The following is a 24,810-nucleotide window of genomic DNA, read 5'->3' on the forward strand; positions in this document are numbered from 1 at the left end:
AAACAAAGGCAAGAGCAGCTGGGCTAACTGCGGACAAACCTTTGATCTCTGAGCCTTTGAAGAGAGGGAGGGAGAGGGAGAGAAAAAAAAAGGGGTGAACAGGGAGGACAGTCTCTGGTCAAAGAGATGCATGCAATGACAATCTAAAAAAACTCTGGAAGATTTACTCTAGTGAAGCTGGGAGGAGAAATCGCCAGAGTGGGCCTCACGACTTGCTTGAATTAGAATACTGAGGGAAGAGTTTTTCGATAGGTAATTTAACGTTACTACTTAGCAAACCAGGGAGATGTGAACCTATTGGAAGCCTGGAGTGACTACGAATGGTTTCCTACAAGGACTGCAATCCTATGGAGAACATGCTGTAATGTATACGTATGTGGCATGGGGTTCTTGGTTGTGATAAAACATTAATAAGGATTAACTTTTTTATTGTTTAGACTATTGTTTGTCTACTAAGCAATGTTTGGCTGATTGTTGCTTTTAGTTTGTAACAGCAAAAGTTTGAAAACTTGAAATCCTGTGCAATTCTTGGTCACAGGAATTTAAATCTGTTTAAAGTTAATAGGTCTCTGCAGGGATTGCAACACAATCCTCAAAGCACAGTGAAAGCTAAAAGAAGAATATGGCTTGAACTTTTAATAACTGAACTTCTTTCTTAGGCAATCAAAAAGTTTTAATATTTTTCAATTACACATACTATTAATTTAAAGCAAAGCATTTGATATCTTCAAGCAGACTATTAAAATAACCGAATTTAATACAAGTAAATTATATGCGCTCTGGAGAAACTAATAATTTTTGTATACAAATGTACAACTTTTTCAGCAGCTTCTGATGATTGCCTAGTATGATTTCTACAAACATAGGTGACGTTGCAACTATTCATCACTGTTCCATTTCTTCAACACATCCTCCTCTAATTTAAACCAGTTGCATTGCTGATAGTATAGTCACCAAAAAATCCCAAGCTATTTGATAATAAGGAGAAGTTTTAAGAAGTGTAATTGCCTATTTCTTTTTCTTTGGTTAATTTGTAGTTTTTCTGCTTGTCTATAAATATGATAGTTGAAGTGTTGTCAGAGCACCTTCACACAACTCAACAATTAGAAACATATTTCTAATTAGTGCTTCCTAAAACAGTAGATTCCATAACCAAAAACCTGGTCTGCTCTTAATTATTAGAATATACAAACCAATTGTTTATCAAATATTATCATGAGAGGCACTCAAAGTGAACCAGTTATGTGCTTCAAGACAATGATTCACAGCCAAATAGTTACATAAACTTTTTCCAGCAGGGAATGCAAGTTATATCTGGAAAATGTATTCCAGTAGATAAATCTTTTGGACTTGGAACAGTCGAACCAGCTCAGACTTGTGCCATTTCCAAATTTCTGTATGGATCATCTAAAAACTTTATTTAAATATAAAATCTTCAAAAACAAAAGGAAGAATGATATGAACCAAACACGCACAGTCCTTTTAGGAGAGGTGTGAATGGCAGTGAACTAACTCATTGGCACAAGGGAGGAAGCAGATGCAGATTCTGGGTGCTGCTGATCAGACATGTCATACATGGTGTATTTATAATTTGCTAAATTTATTCCAGTTTTGATACTTTAATTTTAATGATTTTACAATTATACATAAATCTGTTGCATGCAATCGTATTATAATTGATCTTTCTGCTTACACGCCAAATTAATTTTGAAGGAAAGACTGAAACTGCTAGAAATCAAACACAGGAAATGCACAGATCAGTCAGCATTTGCAAAAAAAATAGGTGAGTTCCCATTTTGAATAACTGAAGTCTTCAGAGTGGAAAATTGAAAGATAAGTAAGTACTTTAGTAAGTTGGAAAATAAAGAGAAGGGTGAATAAGGATTGAAAAAACAGATACTCCAAGAAGGTCATGAATGGGTTGAATGACCCGAAGCTTGTTCAAAAGGAAAGCAGGAAATTATATAATACAAAAGATTATTTCAGTAAGGAAATAAAAAGGAAATTAAACAAAAGCATTGCACATAGTTAAGATGGTGAGAGATTAATCAAAACAAAAGACAACAAAATGAAAGAAATTCTAAAAAAAAGAAACCAGCCGATACAGGAGGACTGAAATGAGAATGTTGGGAATACAGTGCCAAGAAAGTCAGTCAATCTCTAAACAAGAGAAAATATCCAACACCAAAGGCACGTATCTCACCCAGCCAGAGCAGTGTTCTGATAAAGTGTCTGCATCCAAAATATTAACCTGTTATACCCTCCCTTGATACTAGAGTAACCCCACATCACCAGTTTACCTTGTAAAAAAAAAAGAACATATGGCTATGGTTTTAAGCGACTGAAGTTAATGCTCAGATTTGGGAAGTGGGGCTGGAGAAAACCAGACCATTAAAGTGACAAGCTAGAGGGAAGTTGGGCTTACACTTGGAGATAGAACAGAGTGGTAAGCAAAGCAAATGCATGTCTGCCTGACACTTCACCCTTCAAAGGAGGCATATGATACCAAATGGAAGATAACTGACGATACGATTTTAAATTAAAGCAGGACTGCAGGACCATCAGTCATAGATACAAGCTGGTAAATTCTAAACCCAAGTCTAACATTAGGAAGCACTTCTTCAAGCAAAAAGTGATTAATACTTGGAATGGGAAAGATAAAGGATACAAATGAACTGGAGTCCATAACAGGCATTAAGATGAATGATGCTGGATCTGTTGAGGACTACAGGAAATGGGCTCGATGGACTAAATTGTTTCTTAACTCTATCAACATTGATCTATGCGAAAGGAATGCAGCTTTTGTCAAAAGTCTACTTGCCTCAGTTCAACCCGTGACTCCTTTCCTGACAATTTCAAAGTTGCACTTGTGCCTAACAATGATAATAATGTGTTTGCGCAAGTCTGGTTGGGCTAGTGCTGAGTAAAAATAGCAGCTATCATTACACAGTTAGCCAGTATCATTTTATTAAAATATTCCTTGAAGAACTCAATCAACCAATAATCTGATGACCTACAATTACTGGTGTTAATGGCACAGCCCCAAAGCAGGCATCAGGCCCAGATTGAACTCAATGTCAGCATGGGCCAAATGCATCAGTTATTTGTCATTCAACAGGAAAGAGGTTGAATCTGTAGGGAGGGCCAATTTCTAATCAATAACAGAAAGAGTTGCAAAAGACCCAGAGATCCAAGGCCTTCTACAAAATAAAAATACATTTTAGGAGATGGATTTGAACACATTCCTTTTCAATAATCAATCCCCAACAGTAAGGTAACCAAGCCTTGACATTGTTCCCAATCAGGGTTTGTTCACAATCAGAGATAGATGGCCGTTCTTTGTGGTCAGCAGATAGAAAAGGCTGTTTGGCTTTGAGAGCTAGTACAGCTGGATGTGGGAGGGAGACATAGAACATAGAACATAGAAAGCCACAGCACAAACAGGCCCTTCGGCCCACAAGTTGCGCCGATCATATCCCTACCTCTAGGCCTATCTATAGCCCTCAATCCCATTAAATCCCATGTACTCATCCAGAAGTCTCTTAAAAGACCCCAACGAGTTTGCCTCCACCACCACCGACGTCAGCCGATTCCACTCACCCACCACCCTCTGAGTGAAAAACTTACCCCTGACATCTCCTCTGTACCTACCCCCCAGCACCTTAAACCTGTGTCCTCTCGTAGCAACCATTTCAGCCCTTGGAAATAGCCTCTGAGAGTCTACCCTATCCAGACCTCTCAACATCTTGTAAACCTCTATCAGGTCACCTCTCATCCTTCGTCTCTCCAGGGAGAAGAGACCAAGCTCCCTCAACCTATCCTCATAAGGCATGCCCCCCCAATCCAGGCAACATCCTTGTAAATCTCCTCTGCACCCTTTCAATGGCTTCAACATCTTTCCTGTAATGAGGTGACCAGAACTGCGCGCAGTACTCCAAGTGGGGTCTAACCAGGGTCCTATAAAGCTGCAGCATTATCTCCCGACTCCTAAACTCAATCCCTCGATTAATGAAGGCTAGTACGCCGTACGCCTTCTTGACCGCATCCTCCACCTGCGAGGCCGATTTAAGAGTCCTATGGACCCGGACCCCAAGGTCCTTCTGATCCTCTACACTGCTAAGAATGGTACCCTTCATATTATACTGCTGCTTCATCCCATTGGATCTGCCAAAATGGATCACTACACACTTATCCGGGTTGAAGTCCATCTGCCACTTCTCCGCCCAGTCTTGCATTCTATCTATGTCTCGCTGCAACTTCTGACATCCCTCCAAACTATCCACAACACCACCTACCTTGGTGTCGTCAGCAAACTTACCAACCCATCCCTCCACTTCCTCATCCAGGTCATTTATGAAAATGACAAACAGCAAGGGTCCCAGAACAGATCCCTGGGGCACTCCACTGGTCACTGACCTCCATGCAGAGAAAGACCCCTCCACAGCCACTCTCTGCCTTCTGCAGGCAAGCCAGTTCTGGATCCACAAGGCAACAGCCCCTTGGATCCCATGCCCTCTCACTTTCTCAAGAAGTCTTGCATGGGGGACCTTATCGAACGCCTTGCTGAAGTCCATATAGACCACATCCACCGCTCTTCCTTCGTCAATGTGTTTGGTCACATTTTCAAAGAACTCAACCAGGCTCGTAAGGCACGACCTGCCCTTGACAAAGCCGTGCTGACTACTTTTGATCATACTAAACTTCTCTAGATGATCATAAATCCTGTCTCTCAGGATCCTCTCCATCAACTTACCAACCACTGAGGTTAGACTCACCGGTCGGTAATTTCCCGGGCTGTCCCTGTTCCCTTTCTTGAATATAGGGACCACATCTGCAATCCTCCAATCCTCCGGAACCTCTCCCGTCTCCATCGACGATGCAAAGATCATCGCCAAAGGCTCCGCAATCTCCTCCCTCGCCTCCCACAGTAACCTGGGGTACATCCCATCCGGCCCCGGCGACTTACCAACCTTGATGCCATTCAATAGTTCCAACACATCCTCTTTCTTTATGTCCACATGCTCGATCCTTTCTGTCCACCGCAAACCAGCAGTACAACCACCCAGATCCCTTTCCACCGTGAATACCGAGGTAAAGTATTCATTAAGCACCTCCGCCATTTCTAACGGTTCCGCACAAACTTTTCCCCCTTCACCTTTCAAGGGTCCTATGCCTTCACATCTCATCCTTTTACTCTTGACATATTTGTAGAAAGCCTTGGGATTCTCCTTAATCTTACCCGCCAAGGTCTTCTCATGACCCCTTCTCGCTCTCCTAATTTCCTTCTTAAGCTCCTTCCTACATCCCGTATACTCCTCTAAATCCTTAACACCTCCTCGCTCTCTGAACCTTCTGTACGCCTCTCTTTTCTTATTCACCAGGTTCATCACAACCTTCGTGCACCACTGTTCCCGTACCCTACCAACACCCCCCTGTCTCATCGGAACGTTGTCATGCAGAGCTCCAGACAAACATTCCTTGAAAATCCTCCACTTTCCTTCGGTACTTTTCCCCAAGAATGCCTCCTTCCAATTTACCCGTCTAATTTCCTCCCTGATGACACTGTATTTCCCTTTACTCCAGAGAAACACTTTCCTAGCCTGCCTGATCCTATCTCTTTCCAATGCTATCGTGAAGGAGATAGAATTATGATCGCTATCCCCAAGATGCTCACCCACCGAGAGATCCTCCACCTGTCCAGGTTCATTAGCCAGCACCAGATCAAGTACAGCCTCTCCTCTAGTAGGCTTATCCACATACTGTGTCAGGAAACTCTCCTGGACACACCTAACAAACTCCTCTCCATCCAAACCCCTAGCCCTAGGGATATTCCAATCTACGTTTGGGAAATTAAAATCTCCCATCACGACAACTCTGTTATTCCTACATCTCTCCAGGATCTGTTTCCCCATCTGCTCCTCAACATCTCTGTTACTATTGGGCGGCCTATAGAAAACACCCAGCAAAGTTACCGACCCCTTCCTGTTCCTAACCTCCACCCACAGAGACTCCGTAGTCAATCCCTCCACGGCGTCCACCTTCTCTACAGCCGTGACACTATCCCTGATCAACAGTGCCACTCCCCCCCCTCTCTTGCCTCCCTCCCTGTCCTTCCTGAAACATCTAAAACCCAGCACCTGAAGCACCCAGTCCTGTCCCTGAGACATCCAAGTCTCCGTAATGGCCACCACATCACAATTCGAAGCAGCAATCCACGCTCTAAGCTCATCCACTTTATTCACTACACTCCTGGCATTAAAATAGACACATCTCAGACCTTCAGCCTGAGCACTTCCCTTCTCCATCACTCGTCTAACCTCCCTCTTACCCTGTCTACATTCCTTATCTATTTGCGAGCTAACCTCCTCGCTCTCAGTCCCCTCATTTCGATTCCCTCCCCCCAACCTTTCTAGTTTAAAGTCTCTCCAGTAGCCTTAGCCAACCTTCCCGCCAGGATATTGGTCCCCCTGGGATTCAAGTGCCACCCGTCTTTTTTAAACAGGTCACACCTGCCCCTAAAGAGGTCCCAATGACCCAAGTACCCAAATCCTTGTCCCTTGCTCCAGTCCCTCAGCCACGCATTCATTCTCCACCGATTCCTGTTCTCACTCTCCCGCGGCACAGGCAGCAATCCCGAGATTACTACCTTTGCATTCCTCTTTCTCAGCTGTCTACCGAACTCCCTATATTCTCTTTTCATGACCCCTTCCCTCTTTCTACCTATGTCAGCAGTACCTATATGCATCACGACCTTCGGCTCCTCTCCCTCCCCCTTCAGGATTTCTGGGACTCGACCAGAGACATCCCGGACCCCTGCACCAGGGAGGCAAACCACCATCCGAGAGTCCCGTCTGTGTCCGCAAAAACACCTATCTGACCCCCTCACCGTAGAGTCCCCAATTAGCACTACCCTCCTTTCCTTACCCTTTTGCACTACTGGGCCAGGCTCAGCTCCAGAGACACTGCCACCGCTGCTTCCCCCAGGTGGGCTGTCCTCCCCAGTAGTACTCAGACAGGAGTACTTATTATTAAGGGGCACATCCACCGGGGTGCTCACCATCAACCGAGCTTTCTCCTTCCTCACTGTTACCCAGTTACCCTCCTCCCGTGGTCCCGGTGTGACCACCTGCCGATAGCTCCTGTCAATGACCTCCTCACTATCCCTAACCCGGCGAAGGTCCTCGAGCTGCAATTCCAGTTCCCTAACATGGTCCCTTAGGAACCGCAGCTCAACACACCCAGCACAGATATGGTCGTCCGGGAGGCTAGGAGCCTCCAGGACCTCCCACATCCTACATTGGGAACAACATACTGGCCTCACACTCATAATTGCCCTTTTAAACACACAGGGAAAAAAAAAGTGAATGAAAATTTTAAACTTACCTTTCCTCCTCCTGTTTTCTCCAAAGCCCTGCTCTCACTGGGTCCTTTTTTTTTAGGTTAGAGGAGGAGGGAGGGTGGGATACTCTACAAGTGTAGAGTATCGGGATTCCTCTCTGTTCCAATTTATTGGGGAAAAAAAAAATCTCTCTCTCCCAGACCTCCCTGCGCGACCACTTCCGGGTTTAGATATTTAAAAAAAAACCCGCGAAAAAGTAAGTTAAAAAATAAAAGCGCTTACCCGCAGCACTCCTCTCGCGAATCTCTCCCTCTCTGCTGTACTTCCAAGAAGCAATGAGGCCGATTCACTGAGGTGAGTAACTTTTAAAAAATCTCTCTCTCCCAGACCTCCCTGCGCGACCACTTCCGGGTTTAGATATTTTTTTAAAAACCCGCGAAAAAGTAAGTTAAAAAATAAAAGCGCTTACCCGCAGCACTCCTCTCGCGAATCTCTCCCTCTCTGCTGTACTTCCAAGAAGCAATGAGGTCTCTAGTTGCAGAGACACATGCCATCTAAGGATTCCAGGGGAAGTAGAATCATTGGAATAGGCTTTACTACTGGTGGTGGTTTTAAGAAACCCTCTGAAAACTGAGGAAAGCACCAGGAGACAGTCAATTTAAAGCTGTTACTCAGCAAAACAGGAATGCGGGAACCTACAAGAAGCATGGAATAATTATGGGCTGTTTGCTAGAAGGACAGTAATTCTTTGGAAAGTGCAATGTGTACTAAGTATGAAAGGGAAACATTACTCTCTGCAGGTTTAAGTATATGTAGCCTACAAAGTGTTTAGTCAATAGTATTTTCAGTCATTTGTTACAGTAAAAAATTTAAAACATGGACCATTGTTGTGTCATTCTTCCAGCTTGCAACTGGAAGTTCAAGTCACTTTTAAAGGTTATCAGTCTCAATGGAGATCAGACTTCATACCAAAAAGAGATGGAAAACTACGGAGATGTACTGTAAAATTAGAAATAATGTAATAGACAAACAGTTCAGAGAGCTAACTTTCTTGAACAAATCCATAAATGCACTTGATGCAGATCTAGATTGGCTCACCGGAGTATTGTTTTAGGCTGTTTTACCTTCCTCCAAAACATTTTGTTCCTTACTTACAGAAAGGGCTATTAATGACCAACACTTTTTAGGAATTAGTATTCAAGGGACCAGAGAAGAAAATTGTACGGCTGTGCTGGGTATAAGGAGCTTTTCCAAGCAGCTGAACCAAAATTTCTCAGTCGAAACCATCACCTTATCAGTTCATGCTGGGAAATATTCAAGGCAATGTTTAAATTTCAAAGTCAAGAGTTGTAACAAATGCCAACTTGATGAGAGTTCATAGGAGTGAGACCTCAGCAGGTTCTACCTCAAGAAGTTTCTCATGAAAAAGCAACAAAAATAATGTAAAAGTTAGCAATACAAATAAAACTCTAGAAAGCCAGCAGAAAACCTACTTCCTAGACTTGCAAAAAATTGGAGACATGTTTTTTTTTAAAAACAGTGCAGGCCGCCGCCATTTGGCCCATCGGGTCTGCACCAACCACAATCCCACCCAGGCATTTTCTATCTTGTGTCTACTATAATTTCCTCAAGACAGCATCCTGCAGAAAGCAGCGGGAAAGAAGGAACACAGCAGAACGTACATTGCTTTCAATGAGAAGTTTTCAAAACTCATCCAAAAAAAATCAGCTGGAGGAATGACAAAGTTTAAACAAGTAGGTGACCATCTCAAGTCAGCAGCAGCAATAAAACTTGCAAATAGGCAAGTTGGAGAAACCTGAATGTACAAGGCGAGTGAAGTCTCATGGAAGCCTGAATATAAAAATGTTGCCAACTTCAAAGAACGAGGTGCCAAATAGCAACAAAACAATAGCAAATTGGAGGCTTCAGCACAATAAAGGGATAGGACTAAGTTTAATACCTGTTAAAATATGGGCAAAAGCTCTGGGAAAAACCAGAGGCATTATCATTAGAAAGAGCAGGGGGTCCAATGATTCAGACGCAAGAGAATGCAAGGCCCCATCTATGTGGAAAATAAATAAGCTAGAGAGGGCTAGGGTAGGGGGCAACAGAGATGGCAAACTTGAACAGGAGGCCTGAAGCCCCAGATGTGGGACAAATAAAATGGCACAGAAGTTGCTGAGCAGTATGGAATAATGAAGGAGCCTTGGTCGACTGTAGTGAGGGTGTCTCGGTCGACCCTAGCAAGGGAGTACCATTATGCATATTGAGTACAGCAGGTTATCCATGATAGTGAAAGCAAAGACAACATGGAATTAGAATAGGAAACTTTTGAGGGGCACAGTGGCAAGCCTCACAGCACCAAGGATTCGGGTCCAATTCCGGCCTCGGGTCACTGTCTGTGGAGTCTGCACATTCTCTGTGTCTGCGCGGGTTTCCTCCGGGTGCTCTGGTTTCCTCCCACACTCTGAAAGATGTGCAGGTTAGGTGGATTGGCCATGCTAAATTGACCCTACTGTCAGGGGATTGGGCAGGGTAAATATGTGGGGTTACGGGAATAGGGCTGGGTGGGATCGCGGTCGGTGCAGACTCGATGGGCCAAATGGCCTCCTTCTGCACTGTAGGGATTCTATGATTCTATAAAATTAAGGCACCCTGGAGATAAAGAAGGTGTGTGGAGGCACAAAGTGGTAACCATATAGAGGATGGTCAGGTGTCACTAGATGTAGCAGTTAAGAAAGGTGCATTTACACTTTAAAGCACTTGAGTATGGTATCTGTTGTAATCCAAGAAACATAGCAACCAATTGCACACAAAGATCCCACAAATAATAACATGATAATGGTCAGTGAATCTTTTTTAAATGGTGCCGATTGAGGAATAAAGATTGGTTAGGAAGCCAGGAAGAATTCCCTTTGCTCTTGTTTTAAAAAAATCATAGCACTCTTTGAACATTCGCCTTGAAGGGCAGATTTTCTCTTAGTACTATTCTGGTTTAGATTTTGTGCTGATGTGTCTGAAATGGGACTTAGGCCCACAACCTTCTGACTCAGAGGCAAGAGTGCAACTGAGTTATACCTAACAAGGAAATGTCCAGAAGGATTGTTTACAGGGGGTAAGACATGTCCATTCAAATAATACAGATGCTGTAAATTTAATAATCAAATTCAATGTTGCTTTAACACTCCAACCTAATACCCAGCACGATACTCAGCTATGTAGTCCAGGAAGATTCCAAGCTCAATCTCTTGTCTGCATTCAGTTAGCTAATTTCAGCACCACAAAACTAAATGAACAACTGTGGTTCAGAAAGAAAAGGGGAGAATCAGGCTCAGCTGCCCACGGATACTCCAAGGCTACTTGGGCAAGATGAAACCACAGCTGTATGCATCAGGAATAAGAACAGAAGAAAGTTGTAGAAGAAGGACTGCAAGAAGCAGTTTCTTATTGAAAACAGACAGGGAAGCATGTTTGCTAAGTTCCTTTCCAATATCATTGGAAATTATTTTCAGACCATGATGAAGGCAAATTGAGTGACCAGATTAGCTTCACTGCCATCTTAAGGTGGCATTATGGTGATATTTCATTGCCAGTTCAATCCTCATCCATATATTGTAGAACAATACAACACCATTATATATTTTTCCTTCAATGCAAAACTATTTGGAAGTTCATCATGTGGACAGTTTTGTGTTCAATCATTGCTTGGGGAGTATCGCATTACTGTTAAAGGTCACTGACAGCTTGGACTCAAATGTTCTCATTTACAGCCACATGTCCAATATTCCCAATTAAACTGGTATGCCTGACCACATTTCAAAACACTCATACATTTCTCAATGCTACTATTTATTACTATATTAACATTTATTTCTATTTTAACTTCATAACCAAATGATCTGTTTTCCTCCTGGATTAATAAGTGCCAAAGCCAATATTTAGTCAGGCACAGGTCAGAAGGTTGTATAGCTACCTTTACATTAGAAGCTGTGGGAGACATTTATGTTTGATGAAGCTGTCAACGTGAATATAAAGCCAGTCAAAAAAACTTTCCATTCATTCTGTTAAACCAAAGCATAGTCGCAGCTGTTAATTTTAGTTCCTGTTAATCTTTATGCATTTTCTATTAAGCTCTTTTGTTTCAAATATAAATATTCCTCCACTCTAAGAGTAAATCAGAACAAAAAATACATTTGTGGAACTGATAATTTTACATGGCCTTATGGCCAAATGTTTAGAACTGACTACTTCAAGATACTCTGCCATAATACAAATCATTTACTTTATTCCTTTTTAGATATGCATTCAAAGAACATTTTAATATATATGGTATGGGCACTAAGGAGGTGAATAGTACTCTCTAAAATCACTGATGAAATAATAAGAAATCAAAAATCTAGACTTCATTACCTTAACAACAAATTTTGAGTTGCCCTTTTTATATTTAATCCAGTTATTCACAATTGCACAATGTCAAAAGCCAACAGGTTATCACAACCTGCAGGTCAAGAATGTTGGACAAAAAGCAGATATTGGCCCATTACTTCAATTGCATTACAGAGCTATGGTTCTTTCCAGGAAGTTGTTTGATTAAACTATAGCATTTGGCAGTGGAAATAATTTTCCAGGTCTCCAACTACCTGAATATAAAAGGATTACATACTTGATCCAAATTACCAGTGACTGAATTTGTTCACATATCAATCAAGATCAAAAAAGGTTCTTACAGTTTAGTCTCTTTCAGTTCCAGCTTTATCAATTTGAATTCAACTATGGCTGAATGCTTCACAGTGACTCATACTGGTTTATTATTTAATAATGCTTTGTTTAAAGTAGAAAAGAGATTCAATTTATTGCATGAATCGAATGCTGAGTAAATGGAAATTCATAAAACTACCCTCTAGCATCAATCTCATGAATCAGCACAAGTTACACCCTATCATCCCAAAAAAATCTGCATATCCCTACTTTGTTTTCAGTCCGTTAATCGATCTTCAATGTTTAATCCATGTTAATATGTCCCCCCCCCCCACCCCCCCGTTTCATAAACCCTAATCTTGCACAACTTCCATTACTGAATGCCTTCTGAAAATCCAAATACATTTACTTCACCGCTTCCCAAACTTCTTTTTACACCAATCTGAGGTCCCGACCTGCTTCAAGACAACAACCATCATCCTGGTACAAAGAAAAGCCAGGCAGCGTGCCTTAATGATTACTGACCGGTGGCTCTGACATCCATCATTATGAAGTGCTTTGAAAGGTTAGTCATGGCACAAATCAATTCCTGCTTCCCAGACAATCTGGATCCACTACAGTTTGCCTATTGCCACAACAGGTCCACAGCAGCTGCCTTGCCCTACACACAACCCTGGAACGCCTAGATAACAAAGACACCCATGTCAGACTCCTATTCATAGACTACAGCTCAGCCTTTAACACCATTATTCTTAAGAGACTCATCTCCAAACTTCGTGGCCTGGGATTCAGCTCCTCCCTCTGCAATTGGATCCTAACCCACAGATCGCAGTCACTAAGGATAGGCAACAACACCTCCTCCACAATCATCCTCAACACCGGTGCTCCACAAGACTGTATCCTCAGCCCCTTACTAAACTCCTTATACATCTCTGACTGTATGGCCAAATTTCCCCTCCAACTCGATTTCCAAGTTTGCTGATGACACAACCGTTGTCAAACAATGACGAGACACAATACAGGAGAGAGCGAATCTGGTGAACTGATGCGATGACAATAATCTCTCCCTCAATGTCAACAAAACGAAGGAGATTGCCATTGATTTCAGGAAGAGTAGTGGAGAACATGCCCCTGTCTACACCAATGGGGACTAAGTAGAAATGGTTGAGAACTTCAAGTTTTTAGATGTCCAGATCACCAACAATCTGTCCTGATCGCCCTCATACGGGCGCTATAATTAAGAAAGCACACCAACACCTCTGGAAATTTGGCATGTCCACTACAACTCTCACTAACTTCTACAGATGCACTATAGAAAGCATTCTTTCTGGTTGTATCACAGCTTGGTATGGCTCCTGCTGTGCCCAAGACTGCAATAAACAACAAAGGGTCGTGAACGAAGCCCAGTCCATCATTCAAACCAGCCTCCCATCCATTGACACTGTCGGCACTTCGCGCTGCCTTGGAAAAGTAGCCAGCATAATCAAGGACCCCACGCAACCCGGACGTACTCTCTTCCACCTTCTTCCATGGGGGAAAAAGATACAAAAGTCTGAGATCACATATCAACTGACTCAAGAACAGCTTCTTCCCTGCTGCCATCAGACTTTTGAATAGACCTACCTCACATTAAGTTGATCTTTCTTTACACCTTAGCTATGACTGTAACACTACATTCTGCACTCTCTTTTTCTCTCAATATACAGTATGCTTTGTTGGATAAATTATTATGCATGCAAGAAACAATACTTTTCACTGTATACTAGTACATATGACAATAATAAATCAAAAAACATTTAAATTAAACATGATTCTAGAAGTAATGTCTTATTGACACACTTTATCCAACAGTAAAGGATATGCCAAACTGAACAATTTCAAACTGAACATAAATGTCTACCATTGTTGCTCGACAAGACATCTGATGCAAAAGGTGGAGACCAACAATTTTTAGAACAGAGTAGACTGCCAACAATCTCCTCCTCCCAGCTTTATGTATTTGGACAAACTCTCAACACATGTGCCTCTAGAGCACACATTATTATCCCCAGAACAGAAGCTTGTAAATGTTTAGAAACTGGCACTGATCTTACACATTTCTAATTAATTCCTTCATGTAGTAAATGCTCAAGTCTTGAAAATAAATGTTACACTAGTTGGATACCATTCTAATTAGTGGTTGCAACATTGCAATAGCTGCTCCACCAAACTGCAAACAAGAGGTAAAGTTTACTGTTTAATTTACATGCACAAATCTCAACAGATAGAAATGAAAAACAATTTCAAATTACTCTAGCTTAAGGGAAGAACAGTTTCAATCAAGTTTATTAAACTAGAACACATATGAAAAGAAGGGGGTGAAAATTCAATTTTAAAAGTACCATCACTGGCAATACCAACAAATCATCCAGACACAACTTCCATTCAACAATGAATTTTCCCTCCTTATATAAATCACCTCTAGACAGGCTCATATACTGTTACACAAAACGTTTGGGTCACATTCAATGCTTGATTTGCCAGTGTTTGTACAGATGTCTCCTGTGACCTTAAACTCTAACCTAAAACACTGATCTCAAGACCAATAAAACATTCCAGACTAAGTAATATGCATCCCTAAATTTTCAATTGTACATATTTAAATATATTCCCTATTAGGAAAGGGAAGTTGCAATTTTTAAAAACACAACTAAAGCAACACTATTTTCAAGAGAGGGGGTTCAGAATGAAAAGAACACAAATGTAGCATTTACCAAATCAACTATCAACCCCAGAATAAAATACATGCAGGATTGCTGCCAGTAAGTAATCCAATATTGAAGTGATTTTCTAAGAAAACATGGAACAAAAAAAGTCATTCAATCCATTAAGCCTGCACCTTCCTCAGACAAGTGCAATCTACTCAATATGCAGTTTATAAGAAGCCATAATATCACAATGTCACACAAGGAACGTATTTTGGGGTAGGGAGATTTGTATGTGCGCCAGTATGAATTGTTTTTAAATAATTACTATTCACTGACAGCATCTTACCTAAAAGTAATTAAAGATAATAGAAAATAAAAGGATCCCCAAATCATATCATTCTAGATATTTATGAACCAAGAATAAAGCCCTGGAGCAGATAATATTTAAGTCCATCTAGATAGTCATGAATGCTTTCATCAACTGTCCTCCTTTCAGCTTAAGCAAAAATAAAATGTATAGATACCCTTCCATGGTTTAGTTTTATCAGGGTGATTTCTGCAGTGAGGAAGAGAAACTTTAGCAATCAGTAACCATGCTTTTGTCGACCAATGAAAATCTGATCATTTCAGATTAAAAAGTGGATATGCCAAAAGTGAATCCATTTGAAAAAATGCACCATGAAGATTACTCAAATAAGAAAATAGATGAATGGGGAGATACTTTGTGCATAAAACATTGTGCTTCTGAAATCCAAATGATAAAAGTTTGAAAAATTTCCATCAACGCACCTGTGGAGCCAACCATGATGCAGCATCTGACAGCACAAACAGCATCCACCCAATTGCTGTATACCTCAGTGGAAGCCAAGCTACTACCATGCACCATTCGCCACCATGGAAGCTCAGACTGCTGCCATCGTGGCTCTGGATAGGGCGCCACAGCACAATGGAAGCGGCTGCAAAGATAGTGGACCCATTGGTTGAAATTTTTTGTAACTCGCTAAATTCTGGGAGGGTACCAGAAGATTGAAAACAGCCAATGTGTCGCCCTTGTTCAAAAAGAGAAAAAGGCAGAAGGCAGGGAACTATAGGCCAGTTAGTTTAACATCCATTATTGGGAAATAGCTAATCATTTAGGAAAGCTGAATATAATCAAATCTGGTCAATATGGTTTTTTGAAAAGTAAATAATGTTTGACAAATTTGTTCGAATCCTTTGAGAACATAACAGGGAGGGTAGATGGAGGGGAATCTGTAAATGTAGTGTATTTAAATTTTAAAAAGGTATTTGACAAGGTGCATGGAGTAAAAGCCCATGGAACTGGAGGAATTGTTAGCATGGATTGAAAACTGGCTGTTACATAGAAAATAGATAGTTTGAATAAATGGGTCCTTTTCAGAGTGGAAAGATGTAACTAGTGGAGTACTGCAGGGATCGGTTCTTGCGCAGCAATTGCAACCATTTACATTAATGACTGGAGGAAGGAACAGAAGTCAAGGTTTCCAAATTGGCTGATGATAGCGAAGATAGGTGGAAGGGCATGTTGTGATGAGGGTATTGTGCTTCTGTAATGGGATATAGATAAATTGTATAAAAATCTGTTAGATGGAGTTTAATATGGGCAAGTGTGAGGTCATGCACTTCGGTAACAGGAATCAAAAGGCAGATTATCTAAATAGAGAGAGAAACTGCAGGGGAGTGAAGTGCAGACGGATCTAGGTGTTCTCGTGCATGAATTATAAAAAGCAGTCAGGCAGGTCCAACAAGCAGTTAAGATGATTAAGACTAGAAGATTTAAGTTTAAAGAATAGAGGGCTTTGGGGAAATGGTACAGAAAAGGAGTTGAGGCCGATATAAATCAGCCATAATCGTATTGAATCGTGGGGCGGGCTTGAAGGGCTTGCTGGCCTACTCATGCTTCTATTTCCTGGGTTGTGTTTCATAATGGGTTGAGATGAAGGTCAACTCTGCATTAATCCAAGTGTTTTAAAGGAAATTAGAAAGATTCTGTCCTCCCACAGGAGAACAAGGTCATATATTCGTTCTTGTTGATCAAAGTTGTTAACTTGCCAATGAGCGGAGAAAACCCGATGGGCCAAATGGCCTACTTCTGCTCATACGACTTATGGTCTATTATGGATACAAGGCACCCAACAGTAAATGCAAGCTTGCTAACTGTACAATAATTATGGATCAAGTTGTTTTAAGCAAACCCAGCTAATTTTGAGGTTTTAAGATATTCTTAGCAGACATTTATATCTCTAGCTAAGTATTTCAATACTTACCCTTTCAAAAGGTGTTAATTGTGTAATGGATGCAGTAATAATGCAGTTTATGGGTTTCTGTACCTAACTCATTTTTAATTGCCCTGGTAAGGAGAAGTTAACAAATTTGCTCAATAGTGTTCTGCGTCCCTGGTGTGATTGGTCTGGTTTTGATTGTGCAACTGCCAATCTATTTTCAAGTTGGAAAATTGAAAACTGTTCAGGCGTGAGCAGAATTTTCAGCACCTCACTAACCTTAGACGGGGATGGTAATTTTCCAGCTAATTTCGTGATGTAAAAACACTTAAAGATTTATCAGATCTCATTTGACTAACTCTCCTTCATGGAGTACAGATTTACCTTGTCAGCATTTTTACACTTCAAGTGTATTAAAATGACAACTGTTCATTTTTATCATGCCCTCCTATACGTTTGAGATTCAACCTCCAGCACTGAAAATTAGTATGATATTAAAGGACAAAAACTTTTACCAACAAATACCTCAAGTTTGTAGCTGGTTAATCTATTACATGGCACAGAAGTTTGGAATGTCACAACAGAATAGTACATTATCAAATTTAAAATGTATTTCAACTTTTGAGTCTGCAGTGTGGACATTTCAGGACATGCAAACATGTATCATTTTCTTCTCTCCATTAACAGTAGTATATTATCTATTGCAAGCAAATATTAAAAAAAACAAAAATCCTGCATCTAAGTTACAGGCACAATTTTATTTTAAAATTTGTAGTGTATTCTCTGATAACAATCTTCCATGTCTTTCCTGCCTTTAAAGCCTTTTCTCCTCCTTCACTGACAGACAGTTTCCTTTTCTCAAATCTCTTCTGCCAACGGAAATTAGATAGTTGTTTGCCAGACAGGATTATTGTAGGGTATATGGCGCAAGCAGTACAAAGGGATTGCATGGTTTGAATAGTAGTGCAAAACAGAAATACAGACTTGAAGAGCCAAATGGCCAGATTATGCTCTATAACTATAGGCCGAATGCATGTGGATTTCTGCTATGTTTGCATGTTTTCAGGTGTTTAATAACAAAAGGTTAATCTTACCAAGTGTAACAACATTGAAAGATTAATACTACTGCTGATTTAATGAAGAAAATTTGCAGCTCGAGTGGTTGAGAACACAGTCTGTTCATTGTACCACACTATTCACGACGTAAGATTCTATGAGAGGTTAGGCACTCAAGAATGACTGAACTGTATTAATCTTAATGAAGGAGTTCACAATGTAAAAAAAAATTAGAAGTCATTTGAAGTCTTCCATTATTTGACTGTATTGAAACCATTCCGAAACATTAGTTAGCATACATGTTCATTCAGGTGCTGGCAGGAGTTGTTAACGTAGATGCTAAAACAGTATGCATCAATGATATATGATTATGTTTGGGAGTGGGGAACAGCTCCAGTAACTTTAACAATACAGGTGGGAAGAGAGAAAAAAACCTCCTTTCAGGCTTGAGGGATAGCACTTAGAGAACAAGGGATAAATAGAAGTGAATTTACAAGATAGCAATCTCAACAACAATGACATAAAAATTAATTAGATTAACTAACTAATCAGTAACTAGGGAGCAAATAATTAAGATCATAAGCAAAAGAAACAAAAGAAATCGAACAATTATTTTTAATTTATGTTAGGACATGGAGTTTTTTTTATTCATTCATGGGTTTTGCTGGTCAGGCCAGCATTTATTGCCCATCCCTAACTGCCCGTGGGAAGGGTGATGGTGGGAAGCCTTCCTGAACTGCTGCAGACTATGTGAACTGCCAGATCTACTACCGGAAAAAATTGCTGAAACAGAACTAATAATAGCTTTAAAAAGGGAAATGAATTAATATTTGCAAAATAAAATCTTAAAGAACATCATGAAAGTACAACAAGCACCATGAAGAGGATGGACAAGCATGAGTAAACGTCCCTTCGCTCTGACCCAAACTCAGAAAGGGCAAGGTATTGCTGTTGTGAAGTTTTAATTTCCCATTTCATTTTTATGGCACGAGTGATCAAGAATATCGAACTGTTCTGAACGGTCAAGTGTACTCTTAATCCTCCAAGCAATTGGCTTGAAATTAAAAGTTGTGCAGCTTCAGATGCTTGCAAGCAACAAAGACAGAAGATTTTAATCTGAGGGTCATGACAGTTTTTTAAGGCGCCACATTCATCAACCCTCCAAACTCAATGACTTTATCTTATGAACCTTGCAGAAAAGAGAGCCCTGACATCAGCTTTTTTTTTTAAAGAGAGTCTATACACGTTGCATTAACAATGGTTGTTTTCTTCCTTTATGGGCTTTCTTTGCTGGTAGAAGGCATCGCATACTCCAACAACCAATACATACTTGCATGGTGACTACACATTAGCTATACTGGAATGTTAAATGGCCAAGAGCTGATTAATTGGAAATAATAGTATGTAAAAGAACTATCATTAATTTGATGAACAAAAATGCGAGATTCTTTAAAAATGTTACATAATCGGTAAAAGCAGTGGTGTTAAACATCAGTTTTAAAGGTGAAAGTCAAAGCTCTTGAATATAGAAAGCAGCAAGCTGGTTAACTGATGGGCCAAATAATGAGGATGTGGAGATACCGGCGTTGGACTGGGGTAAGCACAGTATGAAGTCTCACAACACCAGGTTAAAGTCCAACAGGTTTATTTGGTAGCAAATACCATAAGCTTTCGGAGCGCTGCCCCTTCGTCAGATGGAGTGGAAATCTGTTCTCCAACAGTGCACAGAGACACAGAAATCCTGTGGGGGAGCACTTCAGCAGTCACGGGCATTCAGCCTTGGATCTTCAGGTCAGCGTTCTCCAAGGCGGCCTTCACGACACACGACAGCGCAGAGTCGCTGAGCAGAAACTGATAGCCAAGTTCCGCACACATGAGGATGGCCTAAACCGGGATGTTGGATTTATGTCACATTATCAGTAACCCCCACAGCTTTCCCCCTGATCTTGCAGAATCTTACTAGCTGTTCTGTCTGGAGACAATACACATCTCTTTAACCTGTGTTTAATGTTCCCTCCACCCACATTATCGGTACCTTTAAGACCTGGCTGGCTGTAGAGATTTGCATTCTAATTAGTATTCTGTAACTCGATTTCTGTGTCTCTGTGCACTGTTGGAGAACAGATTTCCACTCCATCTGACAAAGGGGCATCGCTCTGAAAGCTTATGGTATTTGCTACCAAATAAACCTGTTGGACTTTAACCTGGTGTTGTGAGACTTCTTACTGTCCAAATAATGAGAACATTGTAATAATCAATAGTAGGAGTTCCCACTGGGCAGTTATGAACAGCAGAGTAACTCAAGGATCAGTTCTGAATCTAGTTATTCACTTAGCAACTGGGCAAAATACATGAGAACTTATGAGAAAATACAAATTTATATGAAAATAGAACATGAGATTCTGAAACTTGAAGGCTGTACCACAATGAGTTAGGTTAAGAATATCAAGGACTTGACAGAACACTGAAATCAACAAAAACAACTACAAAGTTGAAGACAGACTAGACCAACTTATATCCATGAGCTCAACATTAATATTCCATTGAGCACTGTGGCATTAAATTAATCTTGCACAATTGTTTAAAAATCCGAATGTGCAAGTTAAAATGTTGGTGTATAGAAGGGATGAGTGTATAATCTGTTCAAGATAAATATAAATGGCACTCAATAGCATTTTACAGACATTCACAGCAAATTAAATTCCATGCTTACTGTCCTCTCGGATTGGAGACTGTACTGGCAGTGCCTTTTGCAAAGTTATTGCTTTAACCCAAGAAAATATGTTGAATGCTGAAAATGCATCCTGATTCACATTTTTACAGATAGCAATGATACAAACTTTGAAGTGAAACAACAGGGCACGTTAACTCTAGTTTTGAAAGGAACATTATAATATGAAGGTTCTTTTTATACTCTTGATAACAGAACCTGTGGTTGATTGACACTGGAGGAAGACCATTTCCTTAGATTTGGATGGCTGAGGGCGATGGGGAAGAAAGATCTCTGTCTGATAGAAAAATAGATTGATTTTTTTCTCCAGAAGAAAAATTTAATTTTCTGTCCAAAGACAGTCCAAACAAAATTTAGCTTTAACATGGCAGTATATAAATGCAGCATTTTTAAAAATGCATCGCCATAAAGAAAAATGTAAATTGCTTATTTATATTATAGTTTCCAAAGTTGCTCACAATGCAAAATGGACTTGGCTTGCTTTTTCTTTGAAAGCATTTTTGTGACAGTGTTATTAAATTTATCACATGAATTAGGAATCTTCAAAGTGATGTGTACATCAGAGGCTGCAATTTGTTAATACTGAAGTAAATAGCTACTACATTTAGTTTCTGGGATTGAAAACAGAAATAGAGGTTGGGAAGATTTCAAATTTAACAAGCTTTCAAGGTCTATTAGAATTACATATCCACTGAATCAAGTAGAACTGTATTAGCTTTTTATGCAACTCTTGATATTAAGAACGGGACTTGACTTTTTTTCTTAATACTTTCATCGGAAGTGGGTATCTCTGGCAAAGCCAACGTTTGTTGCCAAATCCCAATTGCCCTTGAACTGAAGGCAGTTAAGATTTGGTCCAATATGTGGGTCTGGAGTCACACAAAGGCCAGACTAGGTAAAAATGGCAGATTTCCTTCTCTACAGGAAATTAGTGAACCAGATGGATCTTTATGAAAATTTATGATGGTTTCATGGTCAACATTACTGAGACTAACAGTTTTCCAGATTATTAGTTGAATTTAAGTTCCATTAGCTGCCAGTTGTCACAAATTTTGTCACAAAATGCTTTGTTCCCAGAGCATTAATCTTGCACAATTTTGTAACAATCCGAATATGCAAGTTAAAATGTTGGTGTATAGAAGGAATGAGTGTATAATATGTTCAAGATAAATATAAATGGCACTCAATAGCATTTTACTGACATTCACAGCAAATTAAATTCCATGCTTACTGTCCTCTCAGATTGGAGACTGTACTGGCAGTTATTGCAAAGTTATTGCTTTAACCCAAGAAAATATGTTGAATGCTGAAAATGCATCCTGATTCACATTTTTACAGATAGCACTGGACCTATCGATTATTAGTCCAGTGACATTACCATCATGCCACCATCCCAGCACATAAGAACAAATTCCAAGTAAATCAAACATTCCACAGCATCAAAACATTGTTGAAGTGGCAAATAATAGAGGAAAGCAACTAGTCACCATAGTAGTAAGAGTTCCACAGGTGTCCTTGCCGAATAATGCAACTTATCATCCATGTTTTAGAAGAGTGCAATTTGATAAATATTTCCCTATTTACAGAGATTGCATAGGTAAAGAGAAAAATATGGCCACAATAGATATGACAATATAGATATGATCAAATTTTCTCTTCCTTCATTTTTCTTTCCTTGACAGAACCATTGTGCTTGTCGTAATGTCCTGGTTACCAAAGATTTAAGTAGTAAAGACCAGTACATACTTCATTTCAAGTTAAATAAAGATTTGAAAATTATAGTGAATAAAATACTTTTAAGTAGTAATTTGAAACAAATTATTTGGCTTTGTAACCAAACATTAGCTTTTTCCAAACCATGCCATTTAAATGAATATACTTTAAGAAAGAACCAATAAGTTAACAAATGCAAAGAGTTTTACCTCTGATTCACTACATTCATCAGGTGAATCCTGGTGCACTGCCATCTGATACTTGGCATACAAAGCTGCCGATTGGTTAAAGGATTCAGTGAAATCTGGGTCATCGGAGGAAACTGGCACTAGTTTCACCTTCAGAGCAGGAGATCCATGTAAATTTGCAAAGTAAGCAAATAATTGAAAACATTTTTAAAATAGAAAGTAAACTTCAAGATTTACCATATGGCTTTACCACTGAAGGTAAGAGTAGTGCAGGTTCTCCTCCATATCCAGTTCAAAAACCCATTCAAATTCATCCTATTCCTATAACCAACGTCGAAATAATCTGAACAAATTTATATGAACTAAGAAATGTTTTTTTCTTCCCACACCCAGCTTCGGCAATAAACAACCTTTTAATTTGCACCTAATGTTACATCGAACTGAGATGATTTCACATCAGCCAAGTTTCCAAGCTGCTAACAAACCCATATGTTTGCACTTTTCAAATTGACGCCAAATCAGGTTGCTAGGTGGGGCACTCTAATCTGCCTGGCTCTTCCCTGGTGTGCAACTAACTGCTTGTTGACAAAGCAGCAAAAGAAATTTGAGCAAGAGATCATAATGAGACATTTTGCTGCCAATTTAAAAACATCCATTAGTTCCAATGAGTATTTTAGGGCATATTTAAAGCACAAGTTTAGCATCGGCATATCAATGATTTTTAGACGGGCTTTAGAGGAAAGCTATTTGAGACTTCTTTCATGGCAGTTTTAGATTAATCATACCTTATTAACAACTCCCCGATAAGGAAGCAATCTTTCCCTATTTATCCTATCAATTACCTTCACAATTTAAAAAAAAAGAACTCCATGAATCTTCTCTTAGCCTTTTCTGTGCCAGTGGAAATATTTACAGTACACAGTTTAAACTCTCTTTCTATAATTGGAGTTCTAGAAACTAGACCTAGTCCTCAAAATTCAGCTTATATATCTTGTCAGGATGATACCCCGCTGCAGTGTCAATCCAGCTGCTCAGTGGGACTTAATTTTAGCATTGCTTGGATGAGACCACAAAAATCTTTTTTTTAAAGTATAAACTAAAATGCACATAACAACTAAAGATTTTTAGTTTTGTCTATTTCTAAAATTGGAGATTTTTTTCATCTGGATGAGGGCAAAGTATCATAGGGTTTATCTAAAATGGTTATAGCTTAAGGGACTATTTTATAGATATAAGAGAATTTATATGTATTGCACATATTATCTTCTCTTCCGAATAATCATTCTCATTGATTTAGTGTCTTTTTATTTAGCAACCCGTTGTCATTTATATATTACCCACCATAATGGTAAAGGGACAGAAACCATTAAATAAATGTATTTTTTTTCCTTCATGATTGACACTTAAGTGATAATCCTTCCATTGGGCTGGTTGCTTTGCCTCTTAATTTTATGAATTATGTGCATCTCATTCTGACCTGGTGTTCAGTTGCTTTATCAGGGGGGTCCTTGTGGATAGCCATCTGGTACCGTTTATAGATCTGGTAAGACTCCTGAAAAGTTGCTTTGAACTGGGAGTTTGGTGGAGATGACCTCACTAGCCTCACCTTCAGGAGGCAAGAAGAAAAGAAATTTATTAGAGCAAGGAATGTGAATAGCTAAAGAACCATTTATTATTTCAAATTTCTAAAACTTAAGGAAACAAAACGACCTTTGTTACAGAATTGTTAGCTTCAACAAGATTGCACAGTGTAGCAGCATTATCCAATACTATATTGTACGATCACATTTAACTTTGTGGCTACCATAAAATAATACATCTAAATTACATTTTAAGACTATTGTAAAATTAAAGATTGATTTTTGCACCCTTTCATAAATCATGTTATATTATTCAGTTGCGTCCTTTTTCAAAATGCCATGATTGTGCAATAGTAGGAATGGTTGAGTTTATTACTTCAGTTCAACATCACTTTGTACATTATACTTACTGTGCAAAATATCTCATAGCTACTTGAAACCTTATAGCTTCCATACATTTTATACTACATGGAAATACACACCTCATAAGATATATATATTATACAAACAGGTAACCAGTTAATATAAATTCATAATATATAAATGATTGGAAAAATCTGTTTTAAAAAATCAGTGTG

At 39.6% G+C, this 24,810-nt stretch overlaps 1 protein-coding gene across 8 annotated transcripts in view; it reads right to left on the reverse strand.

Annotated features, from left to right (window-relative positions):
- The window catches only part of ate1 (arginyltransferase 1), a 250,584-nt gene that overhangs the window by 183,655 nt on the left and 42,119 nt on the right, over nucleotides 1–24,810 (reverse strand). For 3 of the 8 annotated variants that reach the window (XM_078223355.1, XM_078223354.1, XM_078223353.1), the window contains exons 7-8: nucleotides 24,130–24,258; nucleotides 22,674–22,802 (exon numbers count right to left, since the gene is read on the reverse strand). In XM_078223355.1, coding sequence (XP_078079481.1) covers nucleotides 22,674–22,802; nucleotides 24,130–24,258 — 258 coding nt within the window. The remainder of the gene's footprint in view (nucleotides 1–22,673; nucleotides 22,803–24,129; nucleotides 24,259–24,810) is intronic. The other 5 variants (XM_078223360.1, XM_078223357.1, XM_078223359.1 and 2 more) reach the window with 2 other exon arrangements.

This window comes from Mustelus asterias, chromosome 11 (assembly GCF_964213995.1).
Source record: "Mustelus asterias chromosome 11, sMusAst1.hap1.1, whole genome shotgun sequence".
NCBI classification, from domain to species: Eukaryota; Metazoa; Chordata; class Chondrichthyes; order Carcharhiniformes; family Triakidae; genus Mustelus; species Mustelus asterias.